Source organism: Oncorhynchus gorbuscha, linkage group LG05 (assembly GCF_021184085.1).
Source record: "Oncorhynchus gorbuscha isolate QuinsamMale2020 ecotype Even-year linkage group LG05, OgorEven_v1.0, whole genome shotgun sequence".
Classification (NCBI taxonomy): Eukaryota; Metazoa; Chordata; class Actinopteri; order Salmoniformes; family Salmonidae; genus Oncorhynchus; species Oncorhynchus gorbuscha.
The window spans coordinates 44841531-44863096 of record NC_060177.1 but is presented as its reverse complement, the minus strand read 5'-3'; the positions used below and the strand labels follow the sequence as shown (position 1 = coordinate 44863096).

Genomic DNA, 21566 nt, shown 5'->3' with positions numbered 1-21566 from the left:
ACCAGAACCAGAACCAGAACCAGAACCAGAACAAGAACCAAGACCAGAACCAGAACCAGCACCAGAACTAGAACCAAGACCAAGACCAGAACCAGAACCAAGACCAGAACCAGAACCAAGACCAGAACCAGAACCAAGACGAAGACCAGAATCAGAACTAGAACCAAGACCAAGACCAGAACCAGAACAAAGATCAGAACCAGAACCAAGACCAGAACCAGAACCAAGACCAAGACCAGAACCAAGACCAAGACCAGAACCAGAACTAAGACCAGAACCAAGACCAGAACCAGAACCAAGACCAGAACCAGAACCAAGACCAGAACCAGAACCAAGACCAGAACCAGAACCAAGACCAGAACCAAGACCAGAACCAGAACCAAGACCAGAACCAGAACCAAGACCAGAACCAAGACGAAGACCAGAATCAGAACTAGAACCAAGACCAAGACCAGAACCAGAACCAAGACCAGAACCAGAACCAAGACCAGAACCAAGACCAAGACCAGAACCAGAACCAAGACCAAGACCAAGACCAGAACCAGAACCAGAACCAAGACCAGAACCAGAATTAAGACCAAGACCAGAACCAGAACCAGAACCAAGACCAAGGCCAGAACCAGAACCAAGACCAGAACCAGAACCAAGACCAGAACCAGAATCAAGACCAGAACCAGAACCAGAACCAAGACCAGAACCAGAACCAAGACAAAGACCAAGACCAGAACCAGAACCAATACCAGAACGAGAACCAAGATCAGTACCAGAGCCAGAACCAGAACCAAGACCAGAACCAGAACCAAGATCAAGACCAGAACCAGAACCAGAACCAAGACCAGAACCAGAACCAAGACCAGAACCAGAACCAAGACCAGAACCAGAACCAAGACCAAGACCAGAACCAGAACCAAGACGAAGACCAGAATCAGAACTAGACCCAAGACCAAGACCAGAACCAGAACAAAGACCAGAACCAGAACCAAGACCAGAACCAGAACCAAGACCAGAACCAAGACCAAGACCAGAACCAGAACAAAGACCAGAACCAGAACCAAGACCAGAACCAGAACCAAGACCAGAACCAAGACCAAGACCAGAACCAGAACCAAGACCAAGACCAAGGCCAGAACCAGAACCAAGACCAAGACCAGAACCAGAACCAGAACCAAGACCAAGACCAAGACCAGAACCAGAACCAAGACGAAGACCAGAATCAGAACCAAGACCAAGACCAGAACCAAGACCAAGACCAGAACCAGAACCAGAACCAAGACCAAGACCAGAACCAGAACCAGAACCAAGACCAAGACCAAGGCCAGAACCAGAACCAAGACCAGAACCAGAACCAAGACCAGAACCAAGACCAGAACCAGAACCAGAACCAAGACCAGAACCAGAACCAAGACCAGAACCAGAACCAGAACAAGAACCAAGACCAGAACCAGAACCAGCACCAGAACTAGAGCCAAGACCAAGACCAGAACCAGAACCAAGACCAGAACCAGAACCAAGACCAGAAGCAGAACCAAGACGAAGACCAGAATCAGAACTAGAACCAAGACCAAGACCAGAACCAGAACAAAGATCAGAACCAGAACCAAGACCAGAACCAGAACCAAGACCAAGACCAGAACCAAGACCAAGACCAGAACCAGAACTAAGACCAGAACCAAGACCAGAACCAGAACCAAGACCAGAACCGAACAAAGACCAGAACCAGAACCAAGACCAGAACCAGAACCAAGACCAGAACCAAGACCAAGACCAGAACCAGAACAAAGACCAGAACCAGAACCAAGACCAGAACCAGAACCAAGACCAGAACCAAGACCAAGACCAGAACCAGAACCAAGACCAAGACCAAGGCCAGAACCAGAACCAAGACCAAGACCAAGACCAAGACCAGAACCAGAACCAAGACCAAGACCAGAACCAGAACCAAGACGAAGACCAGAATCAGAACTAGAACCAGAACCAAGACCAGAACCAAGACCAGAACCAAGACCAGAACCAGAACCAAGACCAGAACCAGAACCAGAACCAAGACCAAGACCAGAACCAAGACCAAGACCAGAACCAGAACCAGAACCAAGACCAAGACCAAGGCCAGAAACAGAACCAAGACCAAGACCAAGGCCAGAACCAGAACCAAGACCAGAACCAGAACCAGAACCAAGACCAGAACCAAGACCAGAACCAGAACCAGAACCAAGACCAGAACCAGAACAAAGACCAGAACCAGAACCAGAACAAGAACCAAGACCAGAACCAGAACCAGCACCAGAACTAGAGCCAAGACCAAGACCAGAACCAGAACCAAGACCAGAACCAGAACCAAGACCAGAACCAGAACCAAGACGAAGACCAGAATCCGAACTAGAACCAAGACCAAGACCAGAACCAGAACAAAGATCAGAACCAGAACCAAGACCAGAACCAGAACCAAGACCAAGACCAGAACCAAGACCAAGACCAGAACCAGAACTAAGACCAGAACCAAGACCAGAACCAGAACCAAGACCAGAACCAGAACCAAGACCAGAACCAGAACCAAGACCAGAACCAGAACCAAGACCAGAACCAAGACCAGAACCAGAACCAAGACCAGAACCAGAACCAAGACCAGAACCAAGACGAAGACCAGAATCAGAACTAGAACCAAGACCAAGACCAGAACCAGAACCAAGACCAGAACCAGAACCAGAACCAAGACCAGAACCAAGACCAAGACCAGAACCAGAACCAAGACCAGAACCAAGACCAGAACCAGAACCAAGACCAGAACCAGAACCAAGACCAAGACCAAGACCAGAACCAGAACCAGAACCAAGACCAGAACCAGAATTAAGACCAAGACCAGAACCAGAACCAGAACCAGAACCAAGACCAAGGCCAGAACCAGAACCAAGACCAGAACCAGAACCAAGACCAGAACCAGAACCAAGACCAGAACCAGAACCAGAACCAAGACAAAGACCAAGACCAGAACCAGAACCAATACCAGAACGAGAACCAAGACCAGTACCAGAGCCAGAACCAGAACCAAGACCAGAACCAGAACCAAGACCAAGATCAAGACCAGAACCAGAACCAGAACCAAGACCAGAACCAGAACCAAGACCAGAACCAGAACCAAGACCAGAACCAGAACCAAGACCAAGACCAGAACCAGAACCAAGACGAAGACCAGAATCAGAACTAGAACCAAGACCAAGACCAGAACCAGAACAAAGACCAGAACCAGAACCAAGACCAGAACCAGAACCAAGACCAGAACCAAGACCAAGACCAGAACCAGAACAAAGACCAGAACCAGAACCAAGACCAAGACTAGAACCAGAACCAAGACCAGAACCAGAACCAGATCCAAGACCAGAACCAGAACCAAGACCAGAACCAGAACCAGAACCAAGACCAGAACCAGAACCAAGACCAAGACCAGAACCAGAACCAAGACCAGAACCAAGACCAAGACCAGAACGAGAACCAAGACCAGTACCAGAGCCAGAACCAGAACCAAGACCAGAACCAGAACCAAGACCAAGATCAAGACCAGAACCAGAACCAAGACAAAGACCAAGACCAGAACCAGAACCAATACCAATACCAGAACCAGAACCAAGACCAGTACCAGAACCAGAACCAAGACAGGAACCAGAACCAAGACCAAGATCAAGACCAGAACCAGAACCAAGACCAGAACCAGAACCAGAACCAAGACCAAGACTAGAACCAGAACCAAGACCAAGACCAGAACCAAGACCAAGACCAGAACCAGAACCAAGACCAGAACCAGAACCAAGACCAGAACCAGAACCAAGACCAAGACCAAGACCAGAACCAGAGAAAAGATCAGAACCAGAACCAGAACCAAGACCAGAACCAGAACCAGAACCAAGACCAAGACCAAGACCAGAACCAGAACCAAGACCAGAACCAAGACCAAGACCAGAACCAGAACCAAGACCAGAACCAAGACCAGAACCAGAACCAAGACCAGAACCAGAACCAGAACCAAGACCAAGACCAAGACCAGAACCAGAACCAGAACCAAGACCAAGACTAGAACCAGAACCAAGACCAAGACCAGAACCAGAACCAAGACCAAGACCAGAACCAGAACCAAGACCAGAACCAGAACCAAGACCAGAACCAGAACCAAGACCAAGACCAAGACCAGAACCAGAGAAAAGATCAGAACCAGAACCAGAACCAAGACTAGAACCAGAACCAGAACCAAGACCAAGACCAAGACCAGAACCAGAACCAAGACCAGAACCAAGACCAAGACCAGAACCAGAACCAAGACCAGAACCAAGACCAGAACCAGAACCAAGACCAGAACCAGAACCAAGACCAAGACCAAGACCAGAACCAGAACCAGAACCAAGACCAGAACCAGAATTAAGACCAAGACCAGAACCAGAACCAAGACCAAGACCAAGGCCAGAACCAGAACCAAGACCAGAACCAGAACCAAGACCAGAACCAGAACCAAGACCAGAACCAGAACCAGAACCAAGACCAGAACCAGAACCAAGACAAAGACCAAGACCAGAACCAGAGAAAAGATCAGAACCAGAACCAGAACCAAGACCAGAACCAGAACCAGAACCAAGACCAAGACCAAGACCAAGACCAGAACCAGAACCAAGACCAGAACCAAGACCAAGACCAGAACCAGAACAAAGACCAGAACCAGAACCAAGACCAAGACTAGAACCAGAACCAAGACCAGAACCAGAACCAGATCCAAGACCAGAACCAGAACCAAGACCAGAACCAGAACCAGAACCAAGACCAGAACCAGAACCAAGACCAAGACCAGAACCAGAACCAAGACCAGAACCAAGACCAAGACCAGAACGAGAACCAAGACCAGTACCAGAGCCAGAACCAGAACCAAGACCAGAACCAGAACCAAGACCAAGATCAAGACCAGAACCAGAACCAGAACCAATACCAATACCAGAACCAGAACCAAGACCAGTACCAGAACCAGAACCAAGACAGGAACCAGAACCAAGACCAAGATCAAGACCAGAACCAGAACCAAGACCAGAACCAGAACCAGAACCAGAACCAAGACCAAGACTAGAACCAGAACCAAGACCAAGACCAGAACCAAGACCAAGACCAGAACCAGAACCAAGACCAGAACCAGAACCAAGACCAGAACCAGAACCAAGACCAAGACCAAGACCAGAACCAGAGAAAAGATCAGAACCAGAACCAGAACCAAGACCAGAACCAGAACCAGAACCAAGACCAAGACCAAGACCAGAACCAGAACCAAGACCAGAACCAAGACCAAGACCAGAACCAGAACCAAGACCAGAACCAAGACCAGAACCAGAACCAAGACCAGAACCAGAACCAAGACCAAGACCAAGACCAGAACCAGAACCAGAACCAAGACCAAGACTAGAACCAGAACCAAGACCAAGACCAGAACCAGAACCAAGACCAAGACCAGAACCAGAACCAAGACCAGAACCAGAACCAAGACCAGAACCAGAACCAAGACCAAGACCAAGACCAGAACCAGAGAAAAGATCAGAACCAGAACCAGAACCAAGACCAGAACCAGAACCAGAACCAAGACCAAGACCAAGACCAGAACCAGAACCAAGACCAGAACCAAGACCAAGACCAGAACCAGAACCAAGACCAGAACCAAGACCAGAACCAGAACCAAGACCAGAACCAGAACCAAGACCAAGACCAAGACCAGAACCAGAACCAGAACCAAGACCAAGACTAGAACCAGAACCAAGACCAAGACCAGAACCAGAACCAAGACCAAGACCAGAACCAGAACCAAGACCAGAACCAGAACCAAGACCAGAACCAGAACCAAGACCAAGACCAAAACCAGAACCAGAGAAAAGATCAGAACCAGAACCAGAACCAAGACCAGAACCAGAACCAGAACCAAGACCAAGACCAAGACCAGAACCAGAACCAAGACCAGAACCAAGACCAAGACCAGAACCAGAACCAAGACCAGAACCAAGACCAGAACCAGAACCAAGACCAGAACCAGAACCAAGACCAAGACCAAGACCAGAACCAGAACCAGAACCAAGACCAGAACCAGAATTAAGACCAAGACCAGAACCAGAACCAAGACCAAGACCAAGGCCAGAACCAGAACCAGAACCAAGACCAGAACCAGAACCAAGACCAGAACCAGAACCAAGACCAGAACCAGAACCAGAACCAAGACCAGAACCAGAACCAAGACAAAGACCAAGACCAGAACCAGAACCAATACCAATACCAATACCAATACCAGAACCAGAACCAAGACCAGTACCAGAACCAGAACCAAGACCAGAACCAGAACCAAGACCAAGACCAGAACCAGAACCAAGACCAAGACCAGAACCAGAACCAAGACCAGAACCAGAACCAAGACCAGAACCAGAACCAAGACCAAGACCAAGACCAGAACCAGAGAAAAGACCAGAACCAGAACCAGAACCAAGACCAGAACCAGAACCAGAACCAAGACCAAGACCAAGACCAGAACCAGAACCAAGACCAGAACCAAGACCAAGACCAGAACCAGAACCAGAACCAAGACCAGAACCAAGACCAGAACCAGAACCAAGACCAGAACCAGAGACCAAGACCAAGACCAAGACCAGAACCAGAACCAGAACCAAGACCAGAACCAGAACCAAGACCAAGATCAAGACCAGAACCAGAACCAAGACCAGAACCAGAACCAGAACCAGAACCAAGACCAAGACTAGAACCAGAACCAAGACCAGAACCAGATCCAAGACCAGAACCAGAACCAGAACCAAGACCAAGACCAGAAACAGAACCAAGACCAAGAACAGAACCAGAACCAATACCAGAACCAGAACCAAGACCAGAACCAGAACCAAGACCAAGACCAAGACCAGAACCAGAGAAAAGACCAGAACCAGAACCAGAACCAAGACCAGAACCAGAACCAGAACCAAGACCAAGACCAGAACCAGAACCAAGACCAGAACCAGAACCAGAACCAGAACCAAGACCAGAACCAAGACCAGAACCAGAACCAAGACCAAGACCAGAACCAGAACCAAGACCAGAACCAAGACCAAGACCAAAATCAGAACTAGAACCAGAACCAAGACCAGAACCAGGACCAGAACCAAGACCAGAACCAGAACCAGAACCAAGACCAAGACCAGAACCAGAACCAGAACCAAGACCAAGACCAGAACCAAGACCAAGACCAGAACCAGAACCAGAACCAGAACCAAGACCAGAACCAGAACCAAGACCAGAACCAGAACCATGACCAGAACCAAGACCAGAACCAGAACCAAGACCAGAACCAGAACCAAGACCAGAACCAGAACCAGAACCAGAACAAGAACCAAGACCAGAACCAGAACTAGAACCAAGACCAAGACCAGAACCAGAACCAGAACCAAGACCAGAACCAGAACCAAGACCAAGACCAGAACCAGAACCAAGACGAAGACCAGAATCAGAACTAGAACCAGAACCAAGACCAGAACCAGGACCAGAACCAAGACCAGAACCAGAACCAAGACCAGAACCAGAACCAAGACCAAGACCAGAACCAAGACCAAGACCAGAACCAGAACCAGAACCAAGACCAAGACCAAGGCCAGAACCAGAACCAAGACCAGAACCAGAACCAAGACCAGAACCAAGACCAGAACCAGAACCAGAACCAAGACCAGAACCAGAACCAAGACCAGAACCAGAACCAGAACAAGAACCAAGACCAGAACCAGAACCAGAACCAGAACTAGAACCAAGACCAAGACCAGAACCAGAACCAAGACCAGAACCAGAACCAAGACCAGACCCAGAACCAAGACGAAGACCAGAATCAGAACTAGAACCAAGACCAAGACCAGAACCAGAACAAAGATCAGAACCAGAACCAAGACCAGAACCAAGACCAAGACCAGAACCAAGACCAAGACCAGAACCAGAACTAAGACCAGAACCAAGACCAGAACCAGAACCAAGACCAGAACCAGAACCAAGACCAGAACCAGAACCAAGACCAGAACCAGAACCAAGACCAGAACCAAGACCAGAACCAGAACCAAGACCAGAACCAGAACCAAGACCAGAACCAAGACGAAGACCAGAATCAGAACTAGAACCAAGACCAAGACCAGAACCAGAACCAAGACCAGAACCAGAACCAAGACCAGAACCAAGACCAAGACCAGAACCAGAACCAAGACCAGAACCAGAACCAGAACCAAGACCAGAACCAGAATTAAGACCAAGACCAGAACCAGAACCAGAACCAGAACCAGAACCAAGACCAGAACCAGAACCAAGACCAGAACCAGAACCAAGACCAGAACCAGAACCAGAACCAAGACCAGAACCAGAACCAAGACAAAGACCAAGACCAGAACCAGAACCAATACCAATACCAATACCAATACCAGAACCAGAACCAAGACCAGTACCAGAACCAGAACCAAGACCAGAACCAGAACCAAGACCAAGACCAGAACCAGAACCAAGACCAAGACCAGAACCAGAACCAAGACCAGAACCAGAACCAAGACCAGAACCAGAACCAAGACCAAGACCAAGACCAGAACCAGAGAAAAGACCAGAACCAGAACCAGAACCAAGACCAGAACCAGAACCAGAACCAAGACCAAGACCAAGACCAAGACCAGAACCAGAACCAAGACCAGAACCAAGACCAAGACCAGAACCAGAACCAAGACCAGAACCAAGACCAGAACCAGAACCAAGACCAGAACCAGAACCAAGACCAAGACCAAGACCAGAACCAGAACCAGAACCAAGACCAGAACCAGAACCAAGACCAAGATCAAGACCAGAACCAGAACCAAGACCAGAACCAGAACCAGAACCAAGACCAAGACTAGAACCAGAACCAAGACCAGAACCAGATCCAAGACCAGAACCAGAACCAGAACCAAGACCAAGACCAGAAACAGAACCAAGACCAAGAACAGAACCAGAACCAATACCAGAACCAGAACCAAGACCAGAACCAGAACCAAGACCAAGACCAAGACCAGAACCAGAGAAAAGACCAGAACCAGAACCAGAACCAAGACCAGAACCAGAACCAGAACCAAGACCAAGACCAGAACCAGAACCAAGACCAGAACCAGAACCAGAACCAGAACCAAGACCAGAACCAAGACCAGAACCAGAACCAAGACCAAGACCAGAACCAGAACCAAGACCAGAACCAAGACCAAGACCAAAATCAGAACTAGAACCAGAACCAAGACCAGAACCAGGACCAGAACCAAGACCAGAACCAGAACCAGAACCAAGACCAAGACCAGAACCAGAACCAGAACCAAGACCAAGACCAGAACCAAGACCAAGACCAGAACCAGAACCAGAACCAGAACCAAGACCAGAACCAGAACCAAGACCAGAACCAGAACCATGACCAGAACCAAGACCAGAACCAGAACCAAGACCAGAACCAGAACCAAGACCAGAACCAGAACCAGAACCAGAACAAGAACCAAGACCAGAACCAGAACTAGAACCAAGACCAAGACCAGAACCAGAACCAAGACCAGAACCAGAACCAAGACCAAGACCAGAACCAGAACCAAGACGAAGACCAGAATCAGAACTAGAACCAGAACCAAGACCAGAACCAGGACCAGAACCAAGACCAGAACCAGAACCAAGACCAGAACCAGAACCAAGACCAAGACCAGAACCAAGACCAAGACCAGAACCAGAACCAGAACCAAGACCAAGACCAAGGCCAGAACCAGAACCAAGACCAGAACCAGAACCAAGACCAGAACCAAGACCAGAACCAGAACCAGAACCAAGACCAGAACCAGAACCAAGACCAGAACCAGAACCAGAACAAGAACCAAGACCAGAACCAGAACCAGAACCAGAACTAGAACCAAGACCAAGACCAGAACCAGAACCAAGACCAGAACCAGAACCAAGACCAGACCCAGAACCAAGACGAAGACCAGAATCAGAACTAGAACCAAGACCAAGACCAGAACCAGAACAAAGATCAGAACCAGAACCAAGACCAGAACCAAGACCAAGACCAGAACCAAGACCAAGACCAGAACCAGAACTAAGACCAGAACCAAGACCAGAACCAGAACCAAGACCAGAACCAGAACCAGAACCAAGACCAGAACCAGAACCAAGACCAGAACCAGAACCAAGACCAGAACCAAGACCAGAACCAGAACCAAGACCAGAACCAGAACCAAGACCAGAACCAAGACGAAGACCAGAATCAGAACTAGAACCAAGACCAAGACCAGAACCAGAACCAAGACCAGAACCAGAACCAAGACCAGAACCAAGACCAAGACCAGAACCAGAACCAAGACCAGAACCAGAACCAGAACCAAGACCAGAACCAGAATTAAGACCAAGACCAGAACCAGAACCAGAACCAGAACCAGAACCAAGACCAAGGCCAGAACCAGAACCAAGACCAGAACCAGAACCAAGACCAGAACCAGAACCAAGACCAGAACCAGAACCAGAACCAAGACCAGAACCAGAACCAAGACAAAGACCAAGACCAGAACCAGAACCAATACCAGAACGAGAACCAAGACCAGTACCAGAGCCAGAACCAGAACCAAGACCAGAACCAGAACCAAGACCAAGATCAAGACCAGAACCAGAACCAAGACCAGAACCAGAACCAGAACCAAGACCAAGACTAGAACCAGAACCAAGACCAGAACCAGAACCAGAACCAGATCCAAGACCAGAACCAGAACCAAGACCAGAACCAGAACCAGAACCAAGACCAGAACCAGAACCAGAACCAAGACCAAGACCAAGACCAGAACCAGAACCAAGACCAAGACCAGAACCAGAACCAAGATCAAGACCAGAACCAGAACCAAGACCAGAACCAAGACCAGAACCAGAACCAGAACCAAGACCAGAACCAGAACCAAGACCAAGACCAAGACCAGAACCAGAACCAAGACCAGAACCAGAATTAAGACCAAGACCAGAACCAGAACCAGAACCAAGACCAAGACCAAGGCCAGAACCAGAACCAGAACCAAGACCAGAACCAGAACCAGAACCAAGACCAGAACCAGAACCAAGACCAGAACCAGAACCAAGACCAGAACCAGAACCAAGACCAAGACCAGAACCAGAACCAAGACGAAGACCAGAATCAGAACTAGAACCAAGACCAATACCAGAACCAGAACAAAGACCAGAACCAGAACCAAGACCAGAACCAGAACCAAGACCAGAACCAAGACCAAGACCAGAACCAGAACAAAGAACAGAACCAGAACCAAGACCAGAACCAGAACCAAGACCAGAACCAAGACCAAGACCAGAACCAGAACCAAGACCAAGACCAAGGCCAGAACCAGAACCAAGACCAGAACCAGAACCAAGACCAGAACCAAGTCCAGAACCAGAACCAGAACCAGAACCAGAACCAGAACCAACACCAGAACCAGAACAAAAAAGTGATTTTTTAATGTGATTTTTTAACTTTATTTTTTCATTTTTTGAACTTTATTTTTTCACAAAAAAGTGATTTTTTAACTTTATTTTTTCATTTTTTAACTTTATTTTTTCACAAAAAAGTGATTTTTTAACTTTATTTTTTCACAAAAAAGTGATTTTTTAACTTTATTTTTTCACAAAAATGTGATTTTTTAACTTTATTTTTTCATTTTTTTAACTTTATTTTTTCACAAAAAAGTGATTTTTTAACTTTATTTTTTCATTTTTTTAACTTTATTTTTTCACAAAAGTGATTTTTTAACTTTATTTTTTCTCAAAAATGTGATTTTTTGACTTTATTTTTTCATTTTTTTAACTTTATTTTTTTCCCAAAAAAGTGATTTTTTAACTTTATTTTTTCATTTTTTTAACTTTATTTTTTCACAAAAAAGTGATTTTTTAACTTTATTTTTTCACAAAAAAGTGATTTTTTAACTTTATTTTTTCATTTTTTTAACTTTATTTTTTCACAAAAAAGTGATTTTTTAACTTTATTTTTTCACAAAAAAGTGATTTTTTAACTTTATTTTTTCACAAAAATGTGATTTTTTAACTTTATTTTTTCATTTTTGTGATTTAGACCTTGATTTTAGACCTTGTTTTTGGAAAAGTGGTTATTTCTGTAGTTTAATTGCTGCAGTTTGCTGAAAATTGTCCCTATCGTCTAGTTTGAAAAGTTATGTTGAAAACATTGTATCCAGAGTGCATCAAACATGATTTAGACCTTGTTTTTGGAAAAGTGGTTATTTCTGTAGTTTAATTGCTGCACTTTGCTGATAATTGTCGCCGACGTCTAGTTTGAAAAGTTATGTTGAAAACATTGTATCCAGAGTGCATCAAACATGATTTAGACCTTGTTTTTGGAAAAGTGGTTATTTCTGTAGTTTAATTGCTGCAGTTTGCTGAAAATTGTCCCTATCGTCTAGTTTGAAAAGTTATGTTGAAAACATTGTATCCAGTGTGCATCAAACATGATTTAGCCCTTGTTTTTGGAAAAGTGGTTATTTCTGTAGTTTAATTGTTGCACTTTGCTGAAAATTGTCGCCGACGTCTAGTTTGAACAGTTGTTTTAAAAACATTGTATCCGGTGTGCATCAAACATGATTTAGACCTTGTTTTTGGAAAAGTGGTTATTTGAAATCATTGTATCCAGAGTGCATCAAACATGATTTAGACCTTGTTTTTGGAAAAGTGGTTATTTCTGTAGTTTAATTGCTGCAGTTTGCTGAAAATTGTCCCTATCGTCTAGTTTGAACAGTTGTGTTGAAAACATTGTATCCAGTGTGTGCATCAAACATGATTTAGTCCTTGTTTTTGGAAAAGTGGTTATTTCTGTAGTTTAATTGCTGCAGTTTGCTGAAAATTGTCCCTATCGTCTAGTTTGAACAGTTGTGTTGAAAACATTGTATCCAGTGTGCATCAAACATGATTTAGTCCTTGTTTTTGGAAAAGTGGTTATTTCTGTAGTTTAATTGTTGCAGTTTGCTGAAAATTGTCGCCGACGACTAGTTTGAAAAGTTATGTTGAAAACATTGTATCCAGAGTGCATCAAACATGATTTAGCCCTTGTTTTTGGAAAAGTGGTTATTTCTGTAGTTTAATTGCTGCAGTTTGCTGAAAATTGTCTCTAATCGTCTAGTTTGAACAGTTGTTTTGAAAACATTGTATCCAGTGTGCATCAAACATGATTTAGACCTTGTTTTTGGAAAAGTGGTTATTTCTGTAGTTTAATTGCTGCAGTTTGCTGAAAATTGTCCCTATCGTCTAGTTTGAACAGTTGTTTTGAAAACATTGTATCCAGAGTGCATCAAACATGATATAGACCTTGTTTTTGGAAAAGTGGTTATTTCTGTAGTTTAATTGCTGCAGTTTGCTGATAATTGTCCCTATCGTCTAGTTTGAACAGTTATGTTGAAAACATTGTATCCAGAGTGCATCAAACATGATTTAGACCTTGTTTTTGGAAAAGTGGTTATTTCTGTAGTTTAATTGCTGCACTTTGCTGATAATTGTCGCCGACGTCTAGTTTGAAAAGTTATGTTGAAAACATTGTATCCAGAGTGCATCAAACATGATTTAGACCTTGTTTTTGGAAAAGTGGTTATTTGTGTAGTTTAATTGCTGCAGTTTGCTGAAAATTGTCCCTATCGTCTAGTTTGAAAAGTTATGTTGAAAACATTGTATCCAGTGTGCATCAAACATGATTTAGCCCTTGTTTTTGGAAAAGTGGTTATTTCTGTAGTTTAATTGTTGCACTTTGCTGAAAATTGTCGCCGACGTCTAGTTTGAACAGTTGTTTTAAAAACATTGTATCCGGTGTGCATCAAACATGATTTAGACCTTGTTTTTGGAAAAGTGATTATTTGAAATCATTGTATCCAGAGTGCATCAAACATGATTTAGACCTTGTTTTTGGAAAAGTGGTTATTTCTGTAGTTTAATTGCTGCAGTTTGCTGAAAATTGTCCCTATCGTCTAGTTTGAACAGTTGTGTTGAAAACATTGTATCCAGTGTGTGCATCAAACATGATTTAGTCCTTGTTTTTGGAAAAGTGGTTATTTCTGTAGTTTAATTGCTGCAGTTTGCTGAAAATTGTCCCTATCGTCTAGTTTGAACAGTTGTGTTGAAAACATTGTATCCAGTGTGCATCAAACATGATTTAGTCCTTGTTTTTGGAAAAGTGGTTATTTCTGTAGTTTAATTGTTGCAGTTTGCTGAAAATTGTCGCCGACGACTAGTTTGAAAAGTAATGTTGAAAACATTGTATCCAGAGTGCATCAAACATGATTTAGCCCTTGTTTTTGGAAAAGTGGTTATTTCTGTAGTTTAATTGCTGCAGTTTGCTGAAAATTGTCTCTAATCGTCTAGTTTGAACAGTTGTTTTGAAAACATTGTATCCAGTGTGCATCAAACATGATTTAGACCTTGTTTTTGGAAAAGTGGTTATTTCTGTAGTTTAATTGCTGCAGTTTGCTGAAAATTGTCCCTATCGTCTAGTTTGAACAGTTGTTTTGAAAACATTGTATCCAGAGTGCATCAAACATGATATAGACCTTGTTTTTGGAAAAGTGGTTATTTCTGTAGTTTAATTGCTGCAGTTTGCTGATAATTGTCCCTATCGTCTAGTTTGAACAGTTATGTTGAAAACATTGTATCCAGAGTGCATCAAACATGATTTAGACCTTGTTTTTGGAAAAGTGGTTATTTCTGTAGTTTAATTGCTGCACTTTGCTGATAATTGTCGCCGACGTCTAGTTTGAAAAGTTATGTTGAAAACATTGTATCCAGAGTGCATCAAACATGATTTAGACCTTGTTTTTGGAAAAGTGGTTATTTGTGTAGTTTAATTGCTGCAGTTTGCTGAAAATTGTCCCTATCGTCTAGTTTGAAAAGTTATGTTGAAAACATTGTATCCAGAGTGCATCAAACATGATTTAGCCCTTGTTTTTGGAAAAGTGGTTATTTCTGTAGTTTAATTGTTGCACTTTGCTGAAAATTGTCGCCGACGTCTAGTTTGAACAGTTGTTTTAAAAACATTGTATCCGGTGTGCAATCAAACATGATTTAGACCTTGTTTTTGGAAAAGTGGTTATTTCTGTAGTTTAATTGCTGCAGTTTGCTGAAAATTGTCGCCAACGTCTAGTTTGAACAGTTATGTTGAAATCATTGTATCCAGAGTGCATCAAACATGATTTAGACCTTGTTTTTGGAAAAGTGGTTATTTCTGTAGTTTAATTGCTGCAGTTTGCTGAAAATTGTCCCTAATCGTCTAGTTTGAACAGTTGTTTTGAAAACATTGTATCCAGTGTGTGCATCAAACATGATTTAGTCCTTGTTTTTGGAAAAGTGGTTATTTCTGTAGTTTAATTGCTGCAGTTTGCTGAAAATTGTCCCTAATCGTCTAGTTTGAACAGTTGTTTTGAAAACATTGTATCCAGAGTGCATCAAACATGATATAGACCTTGTTTTTGGAAAAGTGGTTATTTCTGTAGTTTAATTGCTGCAGTTTGCTGAAAATTGTCCCTAATCGTCTAGTTTGAACAGTTGTTTTGAAAACATTGTATCCAGAGTGCATCAAACATGATTTAGACCTTGTTTTTGGAAAAGTGGTTATTTCTGTAGTTTAATTGCTGCACTTTGCTGATAATTGTCCCTATCGTCTAGTTTGAACAGTTATGTTGAAAACATTGTATCCAGAGTGCATCAAACATGATTTAGACCTTGTTTTTGGAAAAGTGGTTATTTCTGTAGTTTAATTGCTGCAGTTTGCTGATAATTGTCGCCGACGTCTAGTTTGAAAAGTTATGTTGAAAACATTGTATCCAGAGTGCATCAAACATGATTTAGACCTTGTTTTTGGAAAAGTGGTTATTTCTGTAGTTTAATTGCTGCAGTTTGCTGAAAATTGTCCCTATCGTCTAGTTTGAACAGTTATGTTGAAAACATTGTATCCAGAGTGCATCAAACATGATTTAGACCTTGTTTTTGGAAAAGTGGTTATTTCTGTAGTTTAATTGCTGCACTTTGCTGAAAATTGTCCCTACGTCTAGTTTGAAAAGTTATGTTGAAAACATTGTATCCAGAGTGCATCAAACATGATTTAGACCTTGTTTTTGGAAAAGTGGTTATTTCCGTCTAGTTTGAAAAGTTATGTTGAAAACATTGTATCCAGAGTGCATCAAACATGATTTAGCCCTTGTTTTTGGAAAAGTGGTTATTTCTGTAGTTTAATTGCTGCAGTTTGCTGAAAATTGTCCCTAATCGTCTAGTTTGAACAGTTGTTTTGAAAACATTGTATCCAGTGTGCATCAAACATGATTTAGACCTTGTTTTTGGAAAAGTGGTTATTTCTGTAGTTTAATTGCTGCAGTTTGCTGAAAATTGTCCCTATCGTCTAGTTTGAACAGTTGTTTTGAAAACATTGTATCCAGAGTGCATCAAACATGATTTAGACCTTGTTTTTGGAAAAGTGGTTATTTCTGTAGTTTAATTGCTGCAGTTTGCTGAAAATTGTCCCTATCGTCTAGTTTGAACAGTTGTGTTGAAAACATTGTATCCAGAGTGCATCAAACATGATTTAGACCTTGTTTTTGGAAAAGTGGTTATTGCTGCAGTTTGCTGAAAATTGTCCCTAATCGTCTAGTTTGAACAGTTATGTTGAAAACATTGTATCCAGAGTGCATCAAACATGATTTAGCCCTTGTTTTTGGAAAAGTGGTTATTTCTGTAGTTTAATTGCTGCACTTTGCTGAAAATTGTCCCTACGTCTAGTCTAGTTTGAACAGTTGTTTTGAAAACATTGTATCCAGTGTGCATCAAACATGATTTAGACCTTGTTTTTGGAAAAGTTATTTGAAATCATTGTATTGCATCAAACATGATTTCTTGTTTTTGGAAAAGTTTATTTCTGTAGTTTAATTGCTGCAGTTTGCTGAAAATTGTCCCTATCGTCTAGTTTGAACAGTTGTGTTGAAAACATTGTATCCAGTGTGCATCAAACATGATTTAGTCCTTGTTTTTGGAAAAGTGGTTATTTCTGTAGTTTAATTGTTGCAGTTTGCTGAAAATTGTCGCCGACGTCTAGTTTGAAAAGTTATGTTGAAAACATTGTATCCAGAGTGCATCAAACATGATTTAGCCCTTGTTTTTGGAAAAGTGGTTATTTCTGTAGTTTAATTGCTGCAGTTTGCTGAAAATTGTCCCTAATCGTCTAGTTTGAACAGTTGTTTTGAAAACATTGTATCCAGTGTGCATCAAACATGATTTAGACCTTGTTTTTGGAAAAGTGGTTATTTCTGTAGTTTAATTGCTGCAGTTTGCTGAAAATTGTCCCTATCGTCTAGTTTGAACAGTTGTTTTGAAAACATTGTATCCAGAGTGCATCAAACATGATTTAGACCTTGTTTTTGGAAAAGTGGTTATTTCTGTAGTTTAATTGCTGCAGTTTGCTGAAAATTGTCCCTATCGTCTAGTTTGAACAGTTATGTTGAAAACATTGTATCCAGAGTGCATCAAACATGATTTAGACCTTGTTTTTGGAAAAGTGGTTATTTCTGTAGTTTAATTGCTGCACTTTGCTGAAAATTGTCCCGACGTCTAGTTTGAAAAGTTATGTTGAAAACATTGTATCCAGAGTGCATCAAACATGATTTAGACCTTGTTTTTGGAAAAGTGGTTATTTCTGTAGTTTAATTGCTGCAGTTTGCTGAAAATTGTCCCTATCGTCTAGTTTGAAAAGTTATGTTGAAAACATTGTATCCAGAGTGCATCAAACATGATTTAGCCCTTGTTTTTGGAAAAGTGGTTATTTCTGTAGTTTAATTGTTGCACTTTGCTGAAAATTGTCCCGATCGTCTAGTTTGAACAGTTGTTTTGAAAACATTGTATCCAGTGTGCATCAAACATGATTTAGACCTTGTTTTTGGAAAAGTGGTTATTTCTGTAGTTTAATTGCTGCAGTTTGCTGAAAATTGTCCCAACGTCTAGTTTGAACAGTTATGTTGAAAACATTGTATCCAGAGTGCATCAAACATGATTTAGCCCTTGTTTTTGGAAAAGTGGTTATTTCTGTAGTTTAATTGCTGCAGTTTGCTGAAAATTGTCCCTAATCGTCTAGTTTGAACAGTTGTTTTGAAAACATTGTATCCAGTGTGTGCATCAAACATGATTTAGTCCTTGTTTTTGGAAAAGTGGTTATTTCTGTAGTTTAATTGCTGCAGTTTGCTGAAAATTGTCCCTAATCGTCTAGTTTGAACAGTTGTTTTGAAAACATTGTATCCAGAGTGCATCAAACATGATTTAGACCTTGTTTTTGGAAAAGTGGTTATTGCTGCAGTTTGCTGAAAATTGTCCCTAATCGTCTAGTTTGAAAACATTGTATCCAGAGTGCATCAAACATGATTTAGACCTTGTTTTTGGAAAAGTGGTTATTTCTGTAGTTTAATTGCTGCACTAGTTTGCTGATAATTGTCCCTATCGTCTAGTTTGAACAGTTATGTTGAAAACATTGTATCCAGAGTGCATCAAACATGATTTAGACCTTGTTTTTGGAAAAGTGGTTATTTCTGTAGTTTAATTGCTGCAGTTTGCTGATAATTGTCCCGACGTCTAGTTTGAAAAGTTATGTTGAAAACATTGTATCCAGAGTGCATCAAACATGATTTAGACCTTGTTTTTGGAAAAGTGGTTATTTCTGTAGTTTAATTGCTGCAGTTTGCTGAAAATTGTCCCTATCGTCTAGTTTGAAAAGTTATGTTGAAAACATTGTATCCAGAGTGCATCAAACATGATTTAGACCTTGTTTTTGGAAAAGTGGTTATTTCTGTAGTTTAATTGCTGCAGTTTGCTGAAAATTGTCCCTATCGTCTAGTTTGAAAAGTTATGTTGAAAACATTGTATCCAGAGTGCATCAAACATGATTTAGCCCTTGTTTTTGGAAAAGTGGTTATTTCTGTAGTTTAATTGCTGCACTTTGCTGAAAATTGTCCCGACGTCTAGTTTGAACAGTTGTTTTAAAAACATTGTAGTTGCAATCAAACATGATTTAGACCTTGTTTTTGGAAAAGTGGTTATTTGAAATCATTGTATCCAGAGTGCATCAAACATGATTTAGACCTTGTTTTTGGAAAAGTGGTTATTTCTGTAGTTTAATTGCTGCAGTTTGCTGAAAATTGTCGCCAACGTCTAGTTTGAACAGTTATGTTGAAATCATTGTATCCAGAGTGCATCAAACATGATTTAGACCTTGTTTTTGGAAAAGTGGTTATTTCTGTAGTTTAATTGCTGCAGTTTGCTGAAAATTGTCCCTAATCGTCTAGTTTGAACAGTTGTTTTGAAAACATTGTATCCAGTGTGCATCAAACATGATTTAGACCTTGTTTTTGGAAAAGTGGTTATTTCCGTCTAGTTTGAACAGTTATGTTGAAAACATTGTATCCAGAGTGCATCAAACATGATTTAGACCTTGTTTTTGGAAAAGTGGTTATTTCTGTAGTTTAATTGCTGCAGTTTGCTGAAAATTGTCCCTATCGTCTAGTTTGAAAAGTTATGTTGAAAACATTGTATCCAGAGTGCATCAAACATGATTTAGACCTTGTTTTTGGAAAAGTGGTTATTTCTGTAGTTTAATTGCTGCAGTTTGCTGAAAATTGTCCCTAATCGTCTAGTTTGAACAGTTGTTTTGAAAACATTGTATCCAGTGTGCATCAAACATGATTTAGACATTGTTTTTGGAAAAGTGGTTATTTCTGTAGTTTAATTGCTGCACTTTGCTGATAATTGTCGCCGACGTCTAGTTTGAAAAGTTATGTTGAAAACATTGTATCCAGAGTGCATCAAACATGATTTAGCCCTTGTTTTTGGAAAAGTGGTTATTTCTGTAGTTTAAGTTTAATTGCTGCAGTTTGTTGTTTTAAAAAATTGTCCCATCAAACATGATTTAGACCTAGTTTGAAAAGTTATTTGAAAACATTGTATCCAGAGTGCATCAAACATGATTTAGACCTTGTTTTTGGAAAAGTGGTTATTTCTGTAGTTTAATTGCTGCAGTTTGCTGAAAATTGTCCCTATCGTCTAGTTTGAACAGTTGTGTTGAAAACATTGTATCCAGTGTGCATCAAACATGATTTAGTCCTTGTTTTTGGAAAAGTGGTTATTTCTGTAGTTTAATTGTTGCAGTTTGCTGAAAATTGTCGCCGACGACTAGTTTGAAAAGTTATGTTGAAAACATTGTATCCAGAGTGCATCAAACATGATTTAGCCCTTGTTTTTGGAAAAGTGGTTATTTCTGTAGTTTAATTGCTGCAGTTTGCTGAAAATTGTCCCTAATCGTCTAGTTTGAACAGTTGTTTTGAAAACATTGTATCCAGTGTGCATCAAACATGATTTAGACCTTGTTTTTGGAAAAGTGGTTATTTCTGTAGTTTAATTGCTGCAGTTTGCTGAAAATTGTCCCTATCGTCTAGTTTGAACAGTTGTGTTGAAAACATTGTATCCAGAGTGCATCAAACATAATTTAGACCTTGTTTTTGGAAAAGTGGTTATTTCTGTAGTTTAATTGCTGCAGTTTGCTGATAATTGTCCCTATCGTCTAGTTTGAACAGTTATGTTGAAAACATTGTATCCAGAGTGCATCAAACATGATTTAGACCTTGTTTTTGGAAAAGTGGTTATTTCTGTAGTTTAATTGCTGCACTTTGCTGATAATTGTTCTAGTTTGAAAAGTTATGTTGAAAACATTGTATCCAGAGTGCATCAAACATGATTTAGACCTTGTTTTTGGAAAAGTGGTTATTTGTGTAGTTTAATTGCTGCAGTTTGCTGAAAATTGTCCCTATCGTCTAGTTTGAAAAGTTATGTTGAAAACATTGTATCCAGAGTGCATCAAACATGATTTAGCCCTTGTTTTTGGAAAAGTGGTTATTTCTGTAGTTTAATTGTTGCACTTTGCTGAAAATTGTCGCCGACGTCTAGTTTGAACAGTTGTTTTAAAAACATTGTATCCGGTGTGCAATCAAACATGATTTAGACCTTGTTTTTGGAAAAGTGGTTATTTCTGTAGTTTAATTGCTGCAGTTTGCTGAAAATTGTCGCCAACGTCTAGTTTGAACAGTTATGTTGAAATCATTGTATCCAGAGTGCATCAAACATGATTTAGACCTTGTTTTTGGAAAAGTGGTTATTTCTGTAGTTTAATTGCTGCAGTTTGCTGAAAATTGTCCCTAATCGTCTAGTTTGAACAGTTGTTTTGAAAACATTGTATCCAGTGTGTGCATCAAACATGATTTAGTCCTTGTTTTTGGAAAAGTGGTTATTTCTGTAGTTTAATTGCTGCAGTTTGCTGAAAATTGTCCCTAATCGTCTAGTTTGAACAGTTGTTTTGAAAACATTGTATCCAGAGTGCATCAAACATGATTTAGACCTTGTTTTTGGAAAAGTGGTTATTTCTGTAGTTTAATTGCTGCAGTTTGCTGAAAATTGTCCCTAATCGTCTAGTTTGAAAACATTGTATCCAGAGTGCATCAAACATG

General features: G+C 41.4%; 5 protein-coding genes and 1 pseudogene across 5 annotated transcripts; all 6 read left to right on the top strand.

Annotated features, from left to right (window-relative positions):
• Positions 1 to 226: 226 nt before the first annotated feature.
• On the top strand, positions 227 to 1612 carry LOC124035119 (vegetative cell wall protein gp1-like; the record flags this gene model as incomplete). The annotated part of the gene is made up of 2 exons (XM_046348538.1): positions 227 to 612; positions 835 to 1612. Coding segments are annotated over 2 exons (1164 nt in total), but the record flags the coding sequence as incomplete, so codon positions are not given.
• Positions 1613 to 2151: 539 nt separating this feature from the next.
• LOC124035120 (cell surface glycoprotein 1-like) lies at positions 2152 to 3579 on the top strand (the record flags this gene model as incomplete). The annotated part of the gene is made up of 2 exons (XM_046348539.1): positions 2152 to 2957; positions 3234 to 3579. Coding segments are annotated over 2 exons (1152 nt in total), but the record flags the coding sequence as incomplete, so codon positions are not given.
• A 216-nt stretch (positions 3580 to 3795) lies between these two features.
• On the top strand, positions 3796 to 5019 carry LOC124035118 (cell surface glycoprotein 1-like; the record flags this gene model as incomplete). The annotated part of the gene is made up of 1 exon (XM_046348537.1): positions 3796 to 5019. A coding segment is annotated over one exon (1224 nt), but the record flags the coding sequence as incomplete, so codon positions are not given.
• A 234-nt stretch (positions 5020 to 5253) lies between these two features.
• LOC124035342 (basic proline-rich protein-like) lies at positions 5254 to 6573 on the top strand (the record flags this gene model as incomplete). Its single annotated transcript, XM_046348810.1, has 1 exon — positions 5254 to 6573. A coding segment is annotated over one exon (1320 nt), but the record flags the coding sequence as incomplete, so codon positions are not given.
• A 280-nt stretch (positions 6574 to 6853) lies between these two features.
• LOC124035117 lies at positions 6854 to 7984 on the top strand (annotated as a pseudogene).
• Positions 7985 to 10180: 2196 nt separating this feature from the next.
• On the top strand, positions 10181 to 11416 carry LOC124035116 (basic proline-rich protein-like; the record flags this gene model as incomplete). Its single annotated transcript, XM_046348535.1, has 1 exon — positions 10181 to 11416. A coding segment is annotated over one exon (1236 nt), but the record flags the coding sequence as incomplete, so codon positions are not given.
• Between the last annotated feature and the right edge of the window lie 10150 nt (positions 11417 to 21566).